Raw genomic sequence first — 21,101 nt, forward strand, 5'->3', positions numbered from 1 at the left:
AAAGAATCACACAATAAAATATTTTCTTTACGACACTGAGTATATATATGGCTTTGCAGAAAATGCTTACCAAGCATGAATGAGGCTCTGGGTTTGATCTCCAGCACTGCAAGACAAATATATTCAGAATTCTGGTGGCTCTCAGAAAGATTATGATGAACCAAAGGCATCAAATACTAAATAATGTATCTTACATGTAATTTTTAAAGACCAAAATAACCTTCAGAGACAACCACAATGTTGTTGAAGGAGTATTGGCCATGTGAACTTATCACAGACTAGAGTCGTCTGGAAAGACAGACTTAAGTGAGGCACCATCTCCATCAGACTGCCTTGGTTCAAAAGTGATGTGGGAAAGCCCAGACCACTGTGGGTGGTGCCACCTTGGGAAGATTGTCCTGGATTGTCCAAAATACCAAGCTGAGCAGGAAGTGAAGAGCAAGCCAATAAACAGCACTCCTTCCTAGTCTCTGCTTCAGTTCCCAGTTCTCGCCTTGGTTCCCCTAAATAAAAGGGCTGTGACATAGAAATGTGAAGTCAGATAAACCCTTTCCTCCACAAGTTGATTTGGTCAGTGTTGTGTTATAGCAACAGAAAGTTAACTGGGACGGCAGACCAAGCAAGAGAGCAGAGAAAACAATGATTTTAAAAAAAGATACAGTGAGATTAGCATCTTCTAAGCATTAAGCAATGGACCAAAGGTGGGCCACTCCTGAGCAGGGTAAATCCTTGAGTCAGTGTGGCTTTGGGGTGGTGGGTGGAACAGGATCCCATGGCAGAAGCCAGTTCACAAATATTTGAGTCTTTATTACTTACATCTTCTCAGAAGTCCTCAGAAATAAAGAAAATCACAGGGGGTGAATCCTGGCATCATCTGCACCAAATCTAAATTTGGCAAGGCTGTGAGCCTGTCTTCAGGTCCAGCAGATAATTTTGGCTGGGCTCCTGGGATCCTGTGGAACATGTGGAAGGGAGGACAAAGGCACAGTCCATGAATCTTCAGAGAACAATTCTGATGCCTGAGCCAGGGCAGAGCAGCAAAAGGTGACAAGGACCAAACGAAAGCAAGAGGCCAAGTCTGTGGGTCCCTCTTTTCCTGTGAAGGTGCAACTATTGGTCCAGCTGGTCAGACTTCACAGGTCTGAGTTAAGAGGAGCTGGATGTCACTGCAAGGCTGCAATACAGCAGCTGCAACACCCCAGTCCCAGGAAGGTGTCACCCAAGTGAAGAGGTCAGATGAGAAACCAGGGCTATCCCACTGGACTCCACATTCCTGGTTGTGCAGAGTTCTTATCCCCCCTCACCTGTCTACCTGGGATGAATGTTTCTCCTTTACTTGCCCTGCTCCCTCTACCATCACCCCTATAAGGTAGAACTGGAAGAAACACAAAGACAAACAGAAACAGGCAGAGGAAGACCTGTAAAGCACCCGGCAGCTGATTAGAGGATTAGCTGATTAGACTGGAAGAGAAAGAGAATGAGGAGAACGTTACAGAGCTGAAGGCAAGGCTAGGAGCAGAGGGACTGGGATCCCTTTGTAGAGATAAGAATACCCCTCTGGGAAGTGACTTTAGGGAGATTCCTACTGGCTTCATTTGTGGAAAGCAGCCCAACAGTGAGTGGTGGGGTGTGAGAAGCTATCCTTCCATGTCTGGATTCACACTCCCCACAGGCCCTCTGTTCTCTGCAGCTGGGCATCTGAGGACAGCAATGAGCCTGACATTGCTTCTGGGCCTAACACCCTCGCTGTTGATGCGGAGAAATGGAAGAGTCAAGTTTGATGAGATGTTAGAAAACATGAGATGGAGGCCGACCAGGGTGGGTGGGTTTGGCAGGAAGAGGAATGTCTACTGACTAGAGCCTAATACAAGTACCAAGTCAGACGTATGGTTGGAGCAGAATCTTAAAGCAATTTGGTGCTTTGGAGCTTGAACTAGTACAAAGAAAGACTTAGCAGAGATTAATCAAAAATCCTTCACATGCTTGCAAACAAAGCTTCTGTGCAGCTCAGAACAAGAGGTATAATATTGCAATGACGAGGACAGTGGTGCCAGCTCAGGGTGAGTCACCACAGGGAGGGGTTGCCAAAGGCCCAGGCCAGGCTAGAGATGCTCAAAGAGAAGGCCTGTGCTCACCCCGTTCCTGGACTATCCAGAAGATTTTGTGGGGAAAAACTGAAGAAGTCAGGGGCACCCCAAGGGAAATAGAAGTGGTGCCTTGAAAAATAAAACTTAGCGAAGGGAAACCCACGTTCACATTTGGAGACTTACACACAAGGGGCTCAGGTTGTGTCTTCCTAGGACCTCTGAAGGAGAACTTAGACTCATGAAAGACACTTATAAGGCTGTATGGGAGTGCCCCACTGCAGGAGAATGGCTGCCATTGTGGAGAGTGTTTTAGAGGAAATATAAGTGTTTAAAATTAGGTTCCTCTTGATGGTTTCTGAAGTTATTTCTAGATAATTCTTCAGAAATGAATTCATAACAGTAACCCTGGAAATAATGGTGTTCAAATCTCGCACTGAGTTCAACGACAAGCTGTGCCAAGCCCTGCCAGTGTGTGCACTGTTTAACTGGTCTGTTGGTCAACAGGTGCTTACTGAATGCACAGGATATTATCTGGCAGAGCCCCTTTATTTAAAGAGTATATATTAAGGCCAATAAACTAAATTTGCAAACATATATAAGATCATCTCTCATTTTAAGATCTGTTTGGGGAGAGGTTGAGACAGGGTTTCATTACTTAGCCCCTTCTATCCTGGAATTTACCCTGTAGATCAGGATAGTTTTGAACTCACAGAGATCTGCCTGCCTCTGCCTCCTGAGTGCTGGGATTAAAGGTGTGTGCCACCATACCCAGGTCATCTCTCATTTTATAAGGTGAATTTTATGTTTATTATTTAATTTAGTCTTTGAAACACCCCTTTAAGAAAGACATAATTTCATCATCAGATTAATGAATAACATTGTGGACATTTTAAAATCACTTACTCAGGACTGCAGTATGGCTCAGAGGATAAAGATGCTTACACCAAGTCAGATAAGCTGAGTTCAATCCCTAGAACCCACATAGTGGAAGGAAAGAACCTACTCTTGTAAGCTGGTCTCTGACTTCCACTTGCACCCTGTGGCACCCCCATGCACTCATACATGTAAATAAATAGCTATAATTTGTAAAGGTTTTAATTTGCTTGTTTACTATCTCTGGGAGCTTGAGGTTTGTAATGTCACTCATCACTAATATATCCTTAAAGAGAAGATCAGTTTTCTAGGTTTTTCACATCTCTCTCACCCCCTATAAAAGAATTAAATTAGAAATAATAATCCACATGAGAAGAGGAAGTACACATTGCGATCAGCAGGTACAGACACTCTCCAGGAATCAAGGCAAAGGGGAAAACACAAAGACGTGCAAGCCTTCCCCTTAACAACTTCAAAGGACACATGATTTCATGTCTTGCTTTTATAGAAAACAAAGTGGGATGTATTCTAGGCCTATTTTAGAGTTGTGCTTTGAATCAAAAGTTCATTTAATTTTTAGACAAGAAATATCCTAACTCAGATGCAACAACAGCAAAAGTAGCAGGGATTGGAGTTGAGATGGAGGAAGCTCTGAAAGACAACTCACACACACACATGCATGCATGCACACATGCATGCATGCACATATGCATGAAAGAGAAAGAGAGAGGGGGAGAGGGAGGGAGGGAAGGAGGGAGGGAGGTAGAGGGAGAGAGGGAGAGAGAGGGGGGAGAGAGGGAGAGAGTTTGCGCAGGATCCGTTTCAGCACCATGGACAGAACAGCAGCGCTTCCCTCGATGGACCCCTCTCTCCAGTCCCCACCCCGCATGCTGAAGGAAATCTAAAACTATGGAATTCTGTAGGACCCTGGGCCACTAGAAAACAAACATAGTGAAGCTATTACCATTATTATCATTGTACCCAACCCTGCCTCAAGCAGTGAGGATGCAGCCTGGCGTCAGAGGCTTGGGAGCCAGGGATTCAACAGTGGATTGGAGATAGCTTCCTTCCTCCCCAGATCTTACTGTTCAGGACAGCAATGATCTAACAAAACCACTGGGACCACCATGTCAGTTATGAAGTTCAGGTTATGCATAAGGGTTCATGACAAGAGTGAAATAAGAACCTAGGGCAGCCCACACACTCCACCACCAAGCTGAATGTTCCCCATGAGCTGTGCCACACCCCCCAGAAGAGCACAGCCACATTTACTGCACAAAACTATTGACCACTGCCAAGACATGTGCTGGTACTGTGGCTGCACTGAGAACACTTGGCCAGTTCACGGGAAGACCAGAGGAGAAAGCCAGCGAGATGGCCCCATAGGCACATGGGACCCAGCAGGACCACTAAGGTCAAACACACATGGTAGGAGGGAACTGACTCCCACAAGCTGTGATATGACTGTGGCACATGTGTATACCCCCTGAATACATGAATGTGATTTCTTTTTAAAAATTTAAAGACTAGAATAGTCAAAAAGACCTTAGAACACTCATTTGACATCATGAGTCACAAGGTGAGAATCATGTACAAAACCTCTTGTCTCTGCATCTTTGTATTGAATTAACTCTGAGGTTGGCAGAGTTCAGACCTGGCTCCCCTCTTCATAGTTACCCAATCTTGGTGAAGTTGTTTAGGACATGTGCTTTTTTTTTCTAGTGATGAGATGAAGATAATAAGATCTACTCAGAGTGGCTGCAGAACCCAGCTGTTTTAAGGACAGTCTGGATGCACAGTAAGCACTCAGCACATATTAGCACTTATCCAGTTGTGCCATCCTTATGAACTACAACAGAGGAGTCATCTGAGAGCACCCACCATGTGGAGTACCCTCTTGTCAGTGCAGTTTTTCTTCTCCAAAATTTGCAGGCAAAGGTTATTTATGCTTCGTGATTCAAAACATAAAAAGCAGGAGTGTTTGTGTGCATGTGTGCATTTGTATGCTGTGTGCATGCATGCGTAGGCAGGTGGGTGTGGAAGGAGAAGCAGGAGTGTGTTGTGTTTGTGTGCATGTGTGCATGTGTGCATGCATGCATAGGCAGGTAGGTGTGGAAGGAGAAGCAGGAGTGTGTGTGTGTGTGTGTGTGTGTGTTTGTATGCTGTGTGCATGCATGCATAGGTAGGTAGGTATGGAAGGAGAAGCAGGAGTGTGTGTGTGTGTGTGTTTGTATGCTGTGTGCATGCATGCGTAGGCAGGTAGGTATGGAAGGAGAAGCAGGAGTGTGTGTGTGTCTGTATGCTGTGTGCATGCATGCGTAGGCAGGTAGGTGTGGAAGGAGAAGCAGGAGTGTGTGTGTGTGTGTGTGTGTGTGTGTGTGTGTTTGTATGCTGTGTGCATGCATGCATAGGTAGGTAGGTATGGAAGGAGAAGCAGGAGTGTGTGTGTGTGTGTGTTTGTATGCTGTGTGCATGCATGCGTAGGCAGGTAGGTGTGGAAGGAGAAGCAGGAGTGTGTGTGTGTGTGTGTGTGTGTGTGTGTGTGTGTGTGTGTGTGTTTGTATGCTGTGTGCATGCATGCGTAGGCAGGTAGGTGTGGAAGGAGAAGCAGGAGTTTGTTGTCTTTGTGTGCATGTGTGCATGCATGCGTAGGCAGGTAGGTGGGTAGATAGGTAAGTAGGTGTGGAGGAAGAAACAGGAATCCCAAACAAAAGACTCAGAGATTTGGCTACATGTGTAGAGGGAAATCTGGCTGACTCAGCAATGAATTAAAAACCATGTCTAATTCTGTCTGAGCACCAATGACTTTGGAAAGCCAGGCAAAACTGTTAGAAGAAATGTCTCAAATCCTAGTGGTCTATGTACATCTTGAATAAATGACCAGCTAAGACCCTGCATCTTGCAAAATGGCAATGAATTGAGTTTATGGGCATTCAAGTGAGAACTATTTGGCCTTAGCTATAGTAATCCCAATTTAGTAAATATGATGCCTGACTTGAAGCATCCACGGATGATTGGAACAGTGGGAGTGAGAACAGAATTCGGGAAGACAAACTTAATAATAGCAGGTAGATGAGAAGAGGCGAATGGAGCCATCTGGAGGCAGGGAAGGCAGCATCTCTGTTCAGCAAGGATACGTTAAGATAACTCATGACATCAGTGAACTGGGAATTCAAGCTAGGTTATCAAGAGAAGAAAACATTCTGAATGAGTGGAGAAAATAGGTGGGCTGGGAAGACAATACAATAGGTGGATTGAAGATAACAATTGCTTTCTCTGGATGTCTCATACAGATGTCCACTGCTTTCCCAGACATTTGTAAACCCCTGCTTCCACCATTTCCTTACAAATTCTTCTCCCCGTGGGGTGGGATGGGGGTAAGGGGAGATGGGGAGAGAAAAGGGAGAAGGGGAGGATGGGGGGAACTTGGGGAAAAAGGAGGATTGGGATAAAGGAAGGTTGGATAGGGGAGCATGGAAGCACAATTCTTAGTTAAGGGAGCCACCTTAGGGTTGGCAAGAGACTTGAACCTAGAGTGACTCCCAGGAGCCCAAGCCGAGGTCCCCAGTTAGTTCCTTGGGCAGCTGAGGATAGGGAACCTGAAATGACCCTATCCTATAGCAATACTGACGAATATCTTGCATATCATCATAGAACCTTCATCTGGTGATGGATGGAGATAGAGACAAAGACCCACACTGGAACACTAGACTGAGCTCCCAAGGTCCCAATGAGGAGCAGAAGGAGGGAGAACATGAGCAAAGAAGTCGGGACCACGAGGGGTGCACCCACCCACTGAGACAGTGGAGCTGATCTACTGGGAGCTCACCAAGGCCAGCTGGACTGTGACTGAAAAAGCATGGGATAAAACTGGACTCTCTGAACATGGCGAACAATGAGGGCTGATGAGAAGCCAAGGACAATGGCACGGGGTTTTGATCCTACGCAATGTGCTGGCTTTGTGGGAGCCTAGCCAGTTTGGATGTTCACCTTCCTAGATATGGACAGAGGGGGGAGGACCTAGGACTTACCACAGGGCAGAGAACCCTGACTGCTCTTTGGACTGGAGAGGGAGGGGGAGAGGAGTGGGGGGAGGGGGAGAAGGGTGGGAGGAGGGGGAAAAGGGTGGGAGGAGGGGGAAAAGGGTGGGAGGAGGGTGAGGGAATTGGGAGGCTGGGAGGAGGTGGAAACTTGGTTTTTTTTCTTCCTTTTCTCAATGAAAAAATAAATTAAAAAAAAGAATTCAAAAAAAAAAACAAATTCTTCTCCCCACATAGAGAGTTACCTATCATCCCTGATCCTTTACCAGTAAAGTTTTCAAGGACTCCAGAGTGTTCCCCATTCTCTCCAGGTCACTAGATCCTTCCAGAAGAGAGTGAGCCTCCCTTCCAATCCCATTCAAGGTGCCAGTCATCTTTTGGCTCCCTCATTGCTCAGGCCAGGCTCCTAGGACACACTTTCTGAGGTGCAGGCTTGTCTAGACAATGTGCTTAGGATCAACATGAAGGAATTGATGAATGAAGCAAGGTCGGTGTCTTAGTCAGGGTTTCTATTGCTATGAAGAGACACTAAGACTACAGCAACTCTTACAAAGAAAACGTTAACTGAAACTCACAGTTTCAGAGTTTCAAGTCATTATCATCATAGCAGGGAGCATGGTGGTTACCAGCAGACATGGTATTGGCAACATCTTGACCAGAAGGCATCAGGAAGTTGAATGATAGTCATACTGAGGAAATCTTGAGCACAAAAAGATCTTAAAGCCAGCTCCCACAGTGACATACTTCCTCCAACAAGGCCACACCTCCTAATAATGTCATTCCCTCTGACAGCCATTTTCTTTCAAACCACCACAGTTGGAATAAGAGAGTTCAAATGTCATGTGACTGGGTTGATCACAGCAAAGGTCCCAGATTATACCCTGGAGACTTAACTCTTGGGACCTGCCGATGGGAAAATGCTTTAAATAAGAGGGGGTGGAGAGAGACAGAATTATCACATAAAGATGTTATTTGGCAAATTTCTTTTACTCTAAAGAGTAAATTCCAGACAGAAGCTGCATTCTCTCCTTCCTTGGTCCTGGTGCAGTGCCGAGGATGTGGTAGGATTTGCTGTAATTGTTGGCTGTCTCGGTGGGAAGTAGTAATGGCACAATAGACTAAGTGACTATCAGGGTAAAAAGCAGTACATATTATAAGCCCCTATTCAATGAAATCTATATGTATGTGCACGTTCATATTCATATGTGCTGTGCATGTGTGCGTGTATGTTGTTCTATGACTTTTCCTGGAGACACATGAACCAGTATCTAGTCATCTCAGATAGGGGACTGATAACAGTGTAAAGAAACTATGCTACTCAACTCTAGTTTGTAGAGTCAGTGGGCTTATCGGGGTTTCTTACAGAAACATGGGTGACTCAGAAGCAGCTGCATCACCAAAAAACCCACCACAGGATGAGTGATGATGCCCAAATCTCCCTACGTGTACAAGCCAGGAGTGTGCAAGCCAGGAGAGTGTAAGCTAGGAATGTGCCAGCCAGGATAGTGCAAGCAAGGAGCATACAAGCCAGGAGAATGTAAGCCAGGAGCATACAAACCAGAGGCGTGCAAGCCAGGTGTGTGCAAGCTAGGAGCTTGCAAGCTAGGAGAGTGTAAGCCAGGAGTGTGCAAACCAGAGTGTGCAAGCCAGGAGTGTGCAAGTCAGGAGTGTACAAGCTGGAGCATGGTGACTGCTTAGAGGCTGGGAATGATTAAATGAACTTCCCAAGGGTGAGTCCCCTCTTTAGTACAGGGAGTGCTTCTGGGTAGGCCTGTCACAAGAACTCAAGCAGAGGAGTAAGGATGAAGGCATATCAACTCAGTATCCTTTATACTGTTACTAGTCTTCTAGAAGACCTAATTTTGCTCTACTTTTGGATCTGGTCTATTCTATGAATCCTTGAATAAAAAACAAACACCAGTTTCTAAAGCACAGTACAATTTATTCAGAAAGGGAAGCAAAGACATGAAGCTCAGGAGATCAAGGGAATAGATGTGCCCGGTATACAAAGAGCTTCATGAAAACTAACAGTTTGGAAAGCTTGATCCGCAAGCAGTAGACAGCCAAAATGGACCAAGCTAGACTAGAAGGCTAGGGAAGGTGAAGGTGTTACCGTCCAAATTTGGGGCCCATCACAGGGTCTTCTCCAGGCCAGAATAGTAGCTGGGTTACCCTGGCCTAGGAGAAGACTCAAAGATGAGTTGAGCTCCTTCTCCAAGGAACTTGAGTGAAAGCAGGGTTGCACTGTGCACCTATTGGTGCCAAGTAGATGGGGGATGGGTGCAGCTGCAGGCTGAGGCAGGGGAGCAACACTGTTGCAGGCTGAGGCGAGAGAGCAGACTGTGAGAATGTTTTGCATCTGAGGATCACTTGGAGCGCTGCTGGCTGGAGCTGGTGGTCTGGGAAAAGTGGACACTGCCGCCACCTCCTCTGGAAGACTTGTAGCTGCCACCAGCGGAGGCCTGGGTGCCACCAGAGTTAAAGCCCATTCCTCGCTGGCTTACAGAGACGCTGCCTTCACTGCCGAGCCTGCTCCCAGTGCTCTCCTTGCTGCCTCTGCTGCTGCTGCCTCTGCTGTCTCCTCCATAGCTGCTGCCACTGGCCCCTCTGAAGCCACCGCTGCTGCTGCCGCCACCTCTGGAGCCACTGCTGCTGCTGCTGACCCCTCTGAAGCCTCCAGAGCTGCTGCTCTTGCTGGTAACATTGCTGACCACCGCTACAGAGGAATAGACAGTTTAGGAGAAAAGCCTGGGGAGCTGGATCACAGCTCACATGAAGGGTACAGCACATGGTTACAGCTGAGAGATGGCTCATGTCACAGGGATGCCTTGAACGCATTGGGACAAATGCGGGTGCCTATGTAGCCACATGCAGAGACCAAAGAAAGATGTCTATCTCCAACTTATTCCCTTGAGATGGGATCTCTCAGTGAGCCTGAAGCTTATCATTATAGCAAGGAGAGGTGACCATCCACTTCCCAGGATCCACCCTCCCAATCCCAGTACTAGGGTACAGGCATGCACAGCTATGCCTAAGTTTTAAGTGAATTCAAACTCAGGTCCTCATGCTTGCATAGCAAGAGATCGCCGCCCTGAACCATCATTAGCCCCATGGAAGGTTCTTGAATGTGTTACTTACAAATGCTCACGGCACTCTGACATTCTCCAGACATCCTGAAAGACAGAGGCAATGAGAATCACTTCTTCCATGAGCCAACAGCCAAAGAACTGGGTCCATAACCTCACAGACCACATCTTCACATCTGCCCTCCCAGGGGCCAAGCCCTGGGAAGGGAAAGGCGAGTCCAGGCTGTTACCATCTCCCTCTCCCCCACAGAAAGGGGCTGATTCCAGTTATGGCTCGCAGGACCTCTGCCAACCACACTCTATCTCCCCATCTTCCCACCCTAAAGAGCTGTTCCGGGCAAACTGCCACCCCTTGCTTGATTGGCCACTCTGACCTCTCCTCTGCTGCTAAGATGAACTTCTCTGTCTGGGCATGTCCTTCCCCTCTTCTCCAGCCCTGCCTTTATTTACCCAAGTTTCTCTTCCAGGAAGCCTTCCCCAGTGAGGCTCAGGGTGGCATGGGGTTTGGGGCAGCAGTTGATGGAGAAATCTGAGACACTGACCCCTGGTGTGCACTGGGAGCATTTGAAATTGTTCTGCTCACAATGCCCATCTGTGGGCCTGATGCTTGTTCATAGAGCCCCGAGCAGACATGGAGCATTTGTGTGGCCCTAAACACAGGGGCCTGTTGACGCTGGCCACTCCCTTCTCATCACATGACTCTCATGACACCTAACTCCTTTCCACGGTTTCCCACGGAAACTCATCAGAATTCCCACCTTGGGCTCTCCTTCCTCCATCAGACTGGGGACCGACTGACAGCAAAGGCTCTGAATGAAGATGCATGAGACAGGATTCAACAGAATGCCCCCTCAGTTCTTGACACTGTCATTACCTGTGGTGTCCACTTTCTAAGCCTTCACCTGCCACTGTACGGTGTTATTTTTCAGGGATATTGTATGCATCGGGCACTTCGCCCTATAGACTCAGCTTCAGCAATGGGGATCAGCTGAGGCTACATAGTGAGACCCCCATCTCAATAGAAGAAAGCAAGAACAGTGGGGTGGGGAGAGGGAGAGAAGGAAGGAAGGCATAAGGGAGGAAGGGACAAAGGAATCGAGGGAGGCTGGTGATTGTTGCACCAGACAGCCTGGCCTAGACAATTTTCATCTGGGAAACTTCCAGGGGGTGGCCCTGGTCTGTGACTTCTGTCACAGCTTCAAAGTGCTTTTCCGACCACACTGATGAATAGAAGCACATAGATAGTGAGATAATGCACTTCCTCTGCTGCTCAGGAGACTCCCTGGTTTCTGTCCAACTTGTCCTCTCCTTTTATTAGCATTTTTCCCCTTTCTTGACTACCTGAGGTCACTATAAACCCTGCTTGGTGCCGGGCAGTGGTGGCAAACTCTTTTAATCCCAACACTTGGGAGGCCAAGGCAGGCAGATCTCTGTGAGTTCGAGGCCAGCCTGGTCTACAACGGCTAGTTTCAGGATAGGCTCCAAAACTACAAAGAAACCCTGTCTCGGCACGGGGGGAGGGGGGAGGACCTGCTTGGAGAATGCTGACCCCTCACCTGCTCTCCTCCCCCTCCAGCAGCTTGCGGTAGGTGGCGATCTCCACATCCAGGGCCAACTTGACATTCATGAGCTCCTGGTAGTCACGCAGCAGCCGGGCCAGGTCATCCTTGGCCTTCTGCAGGGCAGCCTGCAAGTCTTGGAATTTGGCATCAGCATCCTTGAGGGCCACCTCACCGCGCTGTTCAGCTTCTGCAATGGATGTCTGTAGGTTGGTGTTCTGGGGAAGAGAGAATAAAAAATTAAATTAGCATAGGACTAAACAAACACCTGACTGTCCTTAAGACAGGATCTTGTTACCCATCCTCACTCCTCCTTCCCTTCCCAGTGGCAAGAGCTCACAAGTCAGGATAATGTTGCAGTTTGACTAATTCATCCTGGGCCCACTGAAATCAACCCGAGACTCATGAAAAGAAACACATCCGCTTCCCTGAGCTGGCAAAGGTAACAGCAATCTGGTTAGCCTTAGATCTCTTTTGCAAGACTGCTAAAAAAAAAAAAAATTCCCTTCTCTGACCACTTCATTCCAATGATACAAAGTAGCCATTGGGGTTGTACAAAGTGTGACTTAAAAAACAACAACAGTCTTCCATCCGGCCGTCAGACTACTTTAAGGCCATCACTGCAGTGGTCAGATTAGCTATGCCAGTCAGAATTACAACCCTCCCTCTTGCTGGGTTCTGGGATTCCAAGGAGCTCAGCCTCCGGGGGAAATAGCTGGACAGCATAGGCTCCCTAGGCTGTGACTTCACCAAAGAATGAAGAAAACGGGGCAGAAGAGCTCCGCTGCTGCCACACCTGCTTCTTGACGTTCTCAATCTCCGCCTGGAGTCTCTGGATCATCCTGTTGAGATCCATGATCTCGCTCTTGGTGCTCCTCAGGTCATCCCCGTGCCTGCCGGCTGTGGTCTGCAGTTCCCCAAGCTGACGGAGGAGATGGATCAGCAGGGCTTTGCAAAGTGTCATCAGATTTTTCATGAGACTGATCAGAATTTAATGACCTTAGGGGTGAAGGGAAGGGTCCCACCTTGGTCTGGTACAGCGCCTCAGCCTCAGCCTTACTCCTCTGGGCAATGTCCTCATACTGCGCCTTGACCTCAGAGATGATGCTGTCCAGGTCCAGGAAGCGGTTGTTGTCCATGGACAGGACCACAGATGTGTCACTCACATGGCTCTGCATCTGGGACAGCTCCTATGGGGAACATGGATGGTCACAGGTCCCAGTTGGTACTAGGACTTCTCTACTAGCAGAGATGCCCACGAATGCTAAATAATGGGGTAGTAGAAAAAAATAAAGCTTTTATTTCAGGTCTGTCTGGAGCCTACAGGATGCCAGCAACAAAGCTACAAAGGGCAAGTTGCAAAAATGTATCAACCTGGAAACATCAGCCCGAGAAACCAAGGGCCGCTTCTCCTTGGAGCACAGGGCGGAGGGGTGTTAGGAGCTGACTGTGATCCGGGACTATGAAGCTCAGGGAAGAGGGGCCCTGACCCTGAAGGCAGGAGGAACAAACGTGGGCATTTCCAGGGTGGACCAGGGCTGAGTCGGGAGCCTCGTGGCTGGCTTTGAGGGTGGGCTGCCTCTAGACTTGCCCCCTAGAATTGTGCTTGTGAAACTGCTGGTGGCCAGTCCAGTCTCTAAGCAGCAAACTGAAGAATCACCATGTCATAGAGGGTCCTCAGGAAATCAATTTCGTCTGTCAGACTGTTCACTTTAGCCTGCAGCTCCACCTTGCTCAAGTAAGCACCGTCCACATCCTGAAAGAGAAACCAGAGAATGGCCTCTGTCCCCTTCTACTCAAGCCTCTCTCTGTGCCCGCCTCTCTCGCACTTGTCCCCCTCCTAGCCCTTCTAGATCTAACTTCTCACTTTACCTTTTAAAGGGAACAGAAACAAAGTACAAAACGTGTGTGGGCTAAAAAATATTCTTGATTATTAATGCTACGCAAGAGATGTTCATTATTAGTAACATTACTAACTAGCTTGTCAGTTACAGTTGGGTTTAAACTGAACAGCTCCCTTTAAACGTTTCCAAAGGATGTGGAAAGAAGTGAGCCCCATCCACAGGAGTGCTCTGCTCCCTCTGTGGGAGACACAGGGATTCTGGGTCCACTCCAACACTCACTCACCTTCTTCACCCCCACAAACTCATTCTCAGCGGCAGTGCGCCTGTTGACTTCCTCTTCATACCTGGACAGGAGGAACCACAGGTTGAGACATTTCAGAACTGGAGAGATGCCTTAGCAGTTAAGCACACTGGCTGCTCTTCCTGAGGTCCTGAGTTCGATTCCCAACACCAACAGGGTGGCTCAAACCATCTGTAACTGTAGAGTCACGTGATCCAGTGCCCTCTTCTGGTGTGCAGATGTCCATGCAGACAAAACCCCCATATACATAAAACACGGAAGTGGGAAAGGCAAGGACCTCTGTGCTCCTCCAGGACCTTTCCACCCAGAGACAAGACTCGTGCGTGTGGGCACATGCCCTGTATGATCACACAGAGCCACAGTTTCCTCACTCTGCTGGCAAAGCTCTGCTACCATCGTCCTGAAATTCTTCAGAATTTTTTAACAAGGGTGCTACGTCATCATTTTGCCAAGACAGGAAAATCACATACTGTCTGGAGACTTCTCAGGGCTCAAGGGCTGCCTTGCCCTCTCCAAGTTCAATATGAAGCCCCTGAGAGTGGATCAAGAGACCACCTGTGTGCCCGAGCTCTTTGAACAACTTCAGTGAGTTAATGGTGAAAGAGCAGGGGCTCCCAGAAGCAAATGTACCCCTCTATGTGAGCCCTGACTCCTAGTGATGCCTAGAGCTCCCTCCCACCTGGGAGGCCCTGTTCACTTCTCACAGAACTCAAATTTGGAACCTTAAGAAGGAGGCAGAGTGAAGTTCCAAATGCAGAAGACCAAATATAGAAAAGACTAGAATGAATTTGCACAATCCAGCCCTGGACCGGGGCTAGGGATCTCTCAGACCCAGCACTGCCCACACCCACTGTTTCAGAATAGCAGCAACTGGAACACAGGGATATGCCCTTTTCATGACTTCCTAGGTGACTCCTGTGTACAGATGCCGCTCCTCCATGAGAACCCCCGTGTAGGATGTAGGAGGGGAACCTGCCAGAAACTGAAACTGTGTAAGGATCAGTCCCATAAGCATGAGTTCCTACTCTGCCAGCTTCAACCTGGACGGACTTCACTCCACAAACCCAGCAAAGAGTGTTGACTGAAGGTGTTTGAATCCCGAGTGAGGAAGCTCCTCCACGGGGACCCTGACCTCTTTTTGAAGTCTTCCATCAGGTCTTGCATGCTCCTCAGTTCTCCGTCCAGGCTTCCCTTCTCCCCGAGGAGGGAATCCAACTGCTTGCGCAAGCAGCTGATGTAGGATTCAAATAAAGGTTCCAGGCTCTGGGGCCCTGAGCCGGCACCTGTGGTCTGCTGCCGGAGCAGCTCCCACTTGGTCTCCAGGATCTTGTTCTGCTGCTCCAAGAAGCGCACCTGCATCAAGAGAAGAAAGGAAGGAGCCCCTCAGTCCACCCCAAAGGTTAAGGAAGATGGGGAATAGACCCAACTCCTTAACCCACAGTGACCTCTGTGTTTCAGAATTTGGAGAAGATGTGGGGTAGAAAGGGGAGAGCAGGTGTTTATAGAATGATTTGCAAACCTGTTCTCATATATCCTGTGTCCCTTAATTCCTACAGCCACCTGAGCACCATTAAATCACCATAAGTGAGATGCATACGGAATAGCAAAGCAAAGAGCCAAACCCATGACGACTCTCAGTCTCTCGGGACCCTTCAAAATACAGCCAAAGGAGGCCAGCACGGCTACAGTGATTTTTATGTAGCTTTCACTATCAGCTTCTCTCTTCTCCATGAAGGTAGTAAAAACAGCCAATGGATCCTCAGAAATTCATCGTGCAGCTGACCAAGGCTCATCTCTGCCTTGGACCCAGCATGCCCTGCTCTGCCCCATCATTGACAGTCCAGCTTACCATTGGCAGAAGCACATTCTCACTAGGCAGATATGGTGCTGCTGAGGATATGAGAAGCAGTCCCCGGATTTGTACAGAGTTAGTTAGCTGCTAGCTAGTATCAGGCAATTGACTGCCCAAAAGAAGGTAAACTGTTCTGGACTTGTGGCAAATTCTTCAGCACTAAAAACATACTTGATCCCTCACCATGCTGGTCCTCATCTCGTCACTAGAGGGAAAATAAAACCAGGAGTCCTTCCCTCCTTCCACCGCTGGAATGAGGACACAAAGAACAAGGAACGTGTGCTCGCTGTCCTGGAAGCATAAGGTAGCCAGCCCGAGTGCCAGGCTTCCTGCTGGCAGCTTTGTGTACCATCTTCTAGTTCCACAAACACCCCCACACACACTGCCTCTGGGCTCTGGGCTCACCTTGTCAATGAAGGAGGCAAACTTGTTGTTGAGGGTCTTGATCTGTTCACGCTCCTGGGCCTTCACTTGCCCAATCTGGGGGTCGATCTCCACATTGAGGGGCTGCAGGAGGCTCTGGTTGATGGTCACTTCCTGGATCCCTCCAGGGCAGCCACTGGGGCCAAAGCCACCTAGCCTACTAAAGCCACTAGCTCCTCCAAATCCAGAAGCTCCTCCAAAGCCACCTCCTATCCCTCTACTGCCACCAAAGCCACCTCCATAGCCACTGCCAGAGCTGCCACGCCCTCCACCGAGGCCACCAGTCTGGGAGCCACCAGCCACCACACTAATAGAGATACTTCTGCTGCCACCCAGGTTATAGAGGCTCTGACTGCCAAAGCTAACTGCTCCGCTCCGGAACCCACAAGCTCCTCCGCTGGCTGCCCCAGTGCGGGCCACGCAGCTCCTCCTGCTGCTGCCGGATACCACAGCCGAGTGGCCAGAGAAGCCCTGGCCGAAGGACTGCTTGCAGGCTTGTCTGCTCATGGCGAGGAGTGTGGCGGTGAGCTAGCAACCACTTAGCAGAGCGAAGGTCTGTGGGGAGGATGGGGATGACAGCAGAAGCTCTCCTTTATATCCCAGGCTGCTCGGCTTGGCACACGGAAAGGCAAGCAATTACTGGGGAGTCATTTCGGGTTTGGTTTGCCTCACAGGCAATAAGTTACTTCTTGGTTCCCAGCACACCTCAAAGTTAATCCCCTGGGCCAAAATGGTTTTGCTTTCTTAGCTTAATCACCCAAACTTGCCCCAGTTGACAGAAGGCAGCTCGCTCCTCCCTCCTGACAAGTAATTTTCTTCAGAGTTTTAGAGAGTTCAGCAGAACCCATCACAATCAGGGTGACCTGGCCCTAGACCCCAAGGGATTAGGAGCCCTTGACCTCCATAACCCTGTCAGCCTCTCCCAGGGAACGGGGTGCCAGAGCTAAATTCAATGGATGATTTGTTGTGAGCCAGTTCCTGTGGCACTCCCATGGTGCCCAAGCTGTTTTTTCTCATTGCTAGACACTCTCTTCCCATGGCATGTCGCCTGTATCCTGTTCCAAAAGCACTTAGAGGGGGGCTGGCAGGAAGAAACGCATCACTCCCTCTGTGATCAGAGGCTTCCATCTGAGCAGACCCAGAGTTTAAGGAGAAAGATGGCGGTTGTGAAAAGGGAATGAAAATAGAGCCAGTGTCTGGTCCCTGGGGAATGGAAGCCTAAGGTTCGGAGGCAAAAAGTGCGAGGCTAGGGAGAGAAGAAGGTCTCAGAGCAGCCCTGCCCCCATCCTAGACCAATAGCTGGTGGTTCCTGGATCGAGAAGCAGGACAGGACAGAATACAGAGACTGCTTTACCTCACTCCTCCTGGGATAAGACTATGTGCACTTAGTAGCCATGAAGGTCCAGGCAACAGGATCTTCCCCTCTGCCAACATGTCTTGTCCCCAGCTGCTCAGATACCAGCACCCTCTAGGCTCTGAGCTCTCCATGGAAGGACTTGACTACTGCCACTCTGCCTCCCAGCCCCTGGCACAACAGGGTGAGCACACCACAAAAAGATCAGCTGACTAAGGACTTGCAGTCCAAGATCACGCAGTCTTTGGGCGAGAATGAGAAGAGGAAGTTTGCTGTCTGTCTGTGTAACAAACACCCCTGTAAAGACTTCAGACCCAGATCACTTCGGAGACCCTCATCAAGGCTGCAATGTCTTGCACTTCGGAGACCCTCATCAAGGCTGCAATGTCTTGCACTTTTTCTACTTGCGGGCTGCTTTTGGCTGGAGACATTTTTACATGACCCGATATAGAGATACATACAATAGATATAAACATCAAACTTTTAGCAATAAATCATAAAGAAATTGATTTTTAGACAATTACTTAGTATATATATATAATTTTACCATGTGTTGAAGATTAGATTTGATACTAGTGAGATGAATGAGCTTATTTATATACACAAGTGAGTAGATGTACACATTTATGAAGAGTTAAACAGAAAACATCTTCAACATTTTCAGAATTGACTGGTATTTCAATTTTTATAATCATCAATGCTGGGACTGCCACCTCACATAAGAACACAAAATGGCAGACATATATACATATATATAACCATTTCAGAGACTGTTGGCATTTCTGCCCTCATCACAATTCAAAAGTTGACAAAAGGGACTTCATGAAGCTCAAGCCAACAATTCAAACATGAATTTTTAAAATCAAACATTTTATCACAATACAACCCAAAGATAAACTCATTTCACATGTGCAGGCTGAGGAGCAACGGTGGTGAAGTCTTTGTCTTCCGTAACAGTTAAGTCTCTACAAAGGCAGACCCTGTGAGTAGAGGGACACCAAACTGAGAGGCACAGGGTCTCAAAGCTGAACCAAAGTGCCCTGGTGCCGTGTGACGCGATCGCATGCACGATGTATGCCCTGGTGCTGTGTGACATGGTCGCATGCATGGTGTATGCCCTGGTGCTGTGTGACGTGGTCGCATGCACGGTGTATGCCCTGGTGCTGTGTGATACAATGGCATGCATGGTGTATGCCCTGGTGTTGTGTGATACAATGGCATGCATGGTGAATGAGACTGTTAGACTGTAGTGAAGTCCACACCACACAGGGGACGCTGCCAGGAACAGCTCAGACTTATTTAGTGTTTGGTTTTAAACAAATTTTTTCATCATTATGCTTTCAGAAACCTTTTATTGACAAATTTTTCGTGACCCCTATATTTAGTCACTGAAGCCCATATCAGGTGGCCACCTTCATCTTAAAAGTCTAGACTCAGATCTAGTTCCATCTGGGTCAGGGGTCGGGGATCGAGGACCCTTGAGGGCAGGATAGCTACACAGAGGAAAGGCTGTTCTAACTTCCAGGCACTCTGCTGTCTCCCACCTTCACACCCACATCACACACACGGTGTGTGGCAGCAGCAGGGGGTCAGACTCTAGGCTCACCATCTAGGGGCTGTCTGGATTATCTGCAGGATTCCATCCCAGCTGGTAGCAATGGGATGATGGTCTGAGAATGAGCAAAGGATGGGTCGGAGGCAGAAGGACCGAAGTCAAGGGACCTGACCACAACCCTCACTCCTGATTATCCCCAGTTCACCTGCGACCATCTGCCTGGCTGGGTCCCACTTTATCTCTTGTTGGCTCCTTGATCTAAGGAAATTTGCCTTTGTGGTCCAGTTTTGTCAACTGTAAAATGAAGGCCTACTGGGATGGAAGAGACCAGCTCCAGAAGCACAGCATGTAACAGAACTAAAAATACCTTGGACCCGGGCGGTGGTGGCGCACGCCTTTAATCCCAGCACTTGGGAGGCAGAGGCAGGCGGATCTCTGTGAGTTCGAGACCAGCCTGGTCTACAAGAGCTAGTTTCAGGACAGGCTCCAAAACCACAGAGAAACCCTGTCTCGAAAAACCAAAAAAAAAAAAAAATTAAAAAAAAATACCTTGGAAAGGATAAAATGCCACCTAATTGGAAGAAAGTCTATGGGAGCTGAGTTCAAATCCTCCCTCAACCTCTCACGCCATAATGGCCTTGGACATTTCTTTCCTTATTTATAAAAGGAAACATCTATCCCAGTGGAGAGATTGTTTTGCAGTTGATAATACATAGTTTCCAGCAATAAATGTTTGGATTTAAGGGTGGGGGCTGGAAACAGAACCAAGGCTTCTACAGACAACTGAACTAAGATCATTGAGAATTTTGGGACAGTGTCTCATCCAATTGCCCCAGGTTACTGAATTCACTCTGCAGCCCAGGCAGCCTCTGCAGTTACCATCCTCCTGCCTCAGTCTCCTGCACCTGCACAGTCCCCCTGGAAACACAAGGGGACTGTGTTAGCTCCCCTTTGAGACACTTCGCCCACCCGCTGGATGCCAAGCCCTGCCTCTCCAGTGAGGTTTTATTGAAATTGAGAGGAGAAGATCTAGTGCCCTGCCTGGAAGGAAAACTAAGCCATCTTCCCCAAAAGCCCCAGGTGAGCACCCGATTCCCTCCCCTTCCCTGGGATCCGGCACCAAAGCAATAAGTGTCAGCAAAGGGAGACACTGGGCAGATCACAAGGGCCTGTGTTGACCTGGGATCTCCCGGTTCGTGCTTCTTGAGCTGGCCAGTGCATTACCACCTTGCCTGGCAAGTTGGGATTGTTTTTCCAACAGCTCGAGGAAGTTGCCAAGACTATCCAGAGTTGCCACACTTTGTTTGCTGGAGGATCTGGTAGAGGAGTGCCTGCACGACTTGGCTACTGCCGCCAGCCTGAGTTCTAATCCCTCACGTGCCGAAATCTTCTGTAGGAAGATTGTTATGCAGCCCAGCACTCTGGACTTTTACTCTCCACCCACAAAAGACGGGGAATTGTTCCCGGGTAGTTACTTTAACCAGATTGTTCTCTGGTATTCCCCAGCAATGAAGAGGCTTAAGAGGTGCCAGGATAATTGTGGGTGGAGGAATAAAGAGGAAGATGGGAGTCATCAGCTCTAGGTCCAGGTGAGCAGGCAGCCCTTTCCACCCCAGGGCCTGCTGAGGGGGAAAGTGTTATTTTTAACATGTGTAGAGCCATGGATCCATTTCAGAAGAGTCACTGTTTTGTTCTAGAGGAGGAGAAGAAAAAGGGCAGAGAGGGGGGGGGATAGGAGGGTAGGAGGGAGAGAGGGAGGCAAGGAGGGATAAATGAAACTGTCACTCTGGGAATACTACCTCTGAATAAAAATTAACATTTTTTCTCTCCTTGATACCACATTGAAACAAAAACTATCACTACTGAAAACATTTAACCAACAACTAGTAAAAAAGAAAGCTAACACAGAGCAAGCTCAGGTTCAAGTAGAGCTTGATGAAGAGGCATGTGTCTATGCAAACACAGATCAAGCTCAGGTTCATCTAAAGCTTGATGAAGAAGCACGTGTCTATGCAAACACAGAGCAAGCTCAGGATCAAGTGGAGCTTGATGAAGAAGCACGTGCCTAAGTACAATCAATCACTTTATTACTAAGTCTCAGCTGGCGGCACTTATGATTTAGATAAA

The 21,101-nt window shown here is 48.3% G+C and overlaps 1 protein-coding gene across 1 annotated transcript; it reads right to left on the minus strand.

The window, feature by feature from the left end:
- Positions 1-8,927: 8,927 nt before the first annotated feature.
- On the minus strand, positions 8,928-16,572 carry LOC142843423 (keratin, type II cytoskeletal 2 oral-like). Its single transcript, XM_075960732.1, has 9 exons — positions 16,048-16,572; positions 14,923-15,143; positions 13,773-13,833; positions 13,306-13,401; positions 12,671-12,835; positions 12,442-12,567; positions 11,643-11,863; positions 10,139-10,173; positions 8,928-9,716 (listed from the first exon to the last, which is right to left on the minus strand). Exons 1-9 carry the CDS (start codon positions 16,570-16,572, stop codon positions 9,367-9,369), a joined length of 1,800 nt encoding a protein of 599 aa, XP_075816847.1. The 3' UTR covers positions 8,928-9,366.
- Between the last annotated feature and the right edge of the window lie 4,529 nt (positions 16,573-21,101).

Source organism: Microtus pennsylvanicus, chromosome 2, assembly GCF_037038515.1.
Source record: "Microtus pennsylvanicus isolate mMicPen1 chromosome 2, mMicPen1.hap1, whole genome shotgun sequence".
In the NCBI taxonomy this organism is placed as follows: Eukaryota; Metazoa; Chordata; class Mammalia; order Rodentia; family Cricetidae; genus Microtus; species Microtus pennsylvanicus.

Coding starts and splice junctions, on each gene's coding strand:
- LOC142843423 (XM_075960732.1), bottom strand. CDS start 16,572: ATGAGCAGACAAGCCTGCAAGCAGTCCTTCGGCCAGGGCTTCTCTGGC. Junction 11,864..12,441: donor TTGAGAACGTCAAGAAGCAG/GTGTGGCAGCAG, acceptor TCTCTTCCCCAG/AACACCAACCTACAGACATC. Junction 10,174..11,642: donor CTGGAGGGGGAGGAGAGCAG/GTGAGGGGTCAG, acceptor TCTGTCTTTCAG/GATGTCTGGAGAATGTCAGA.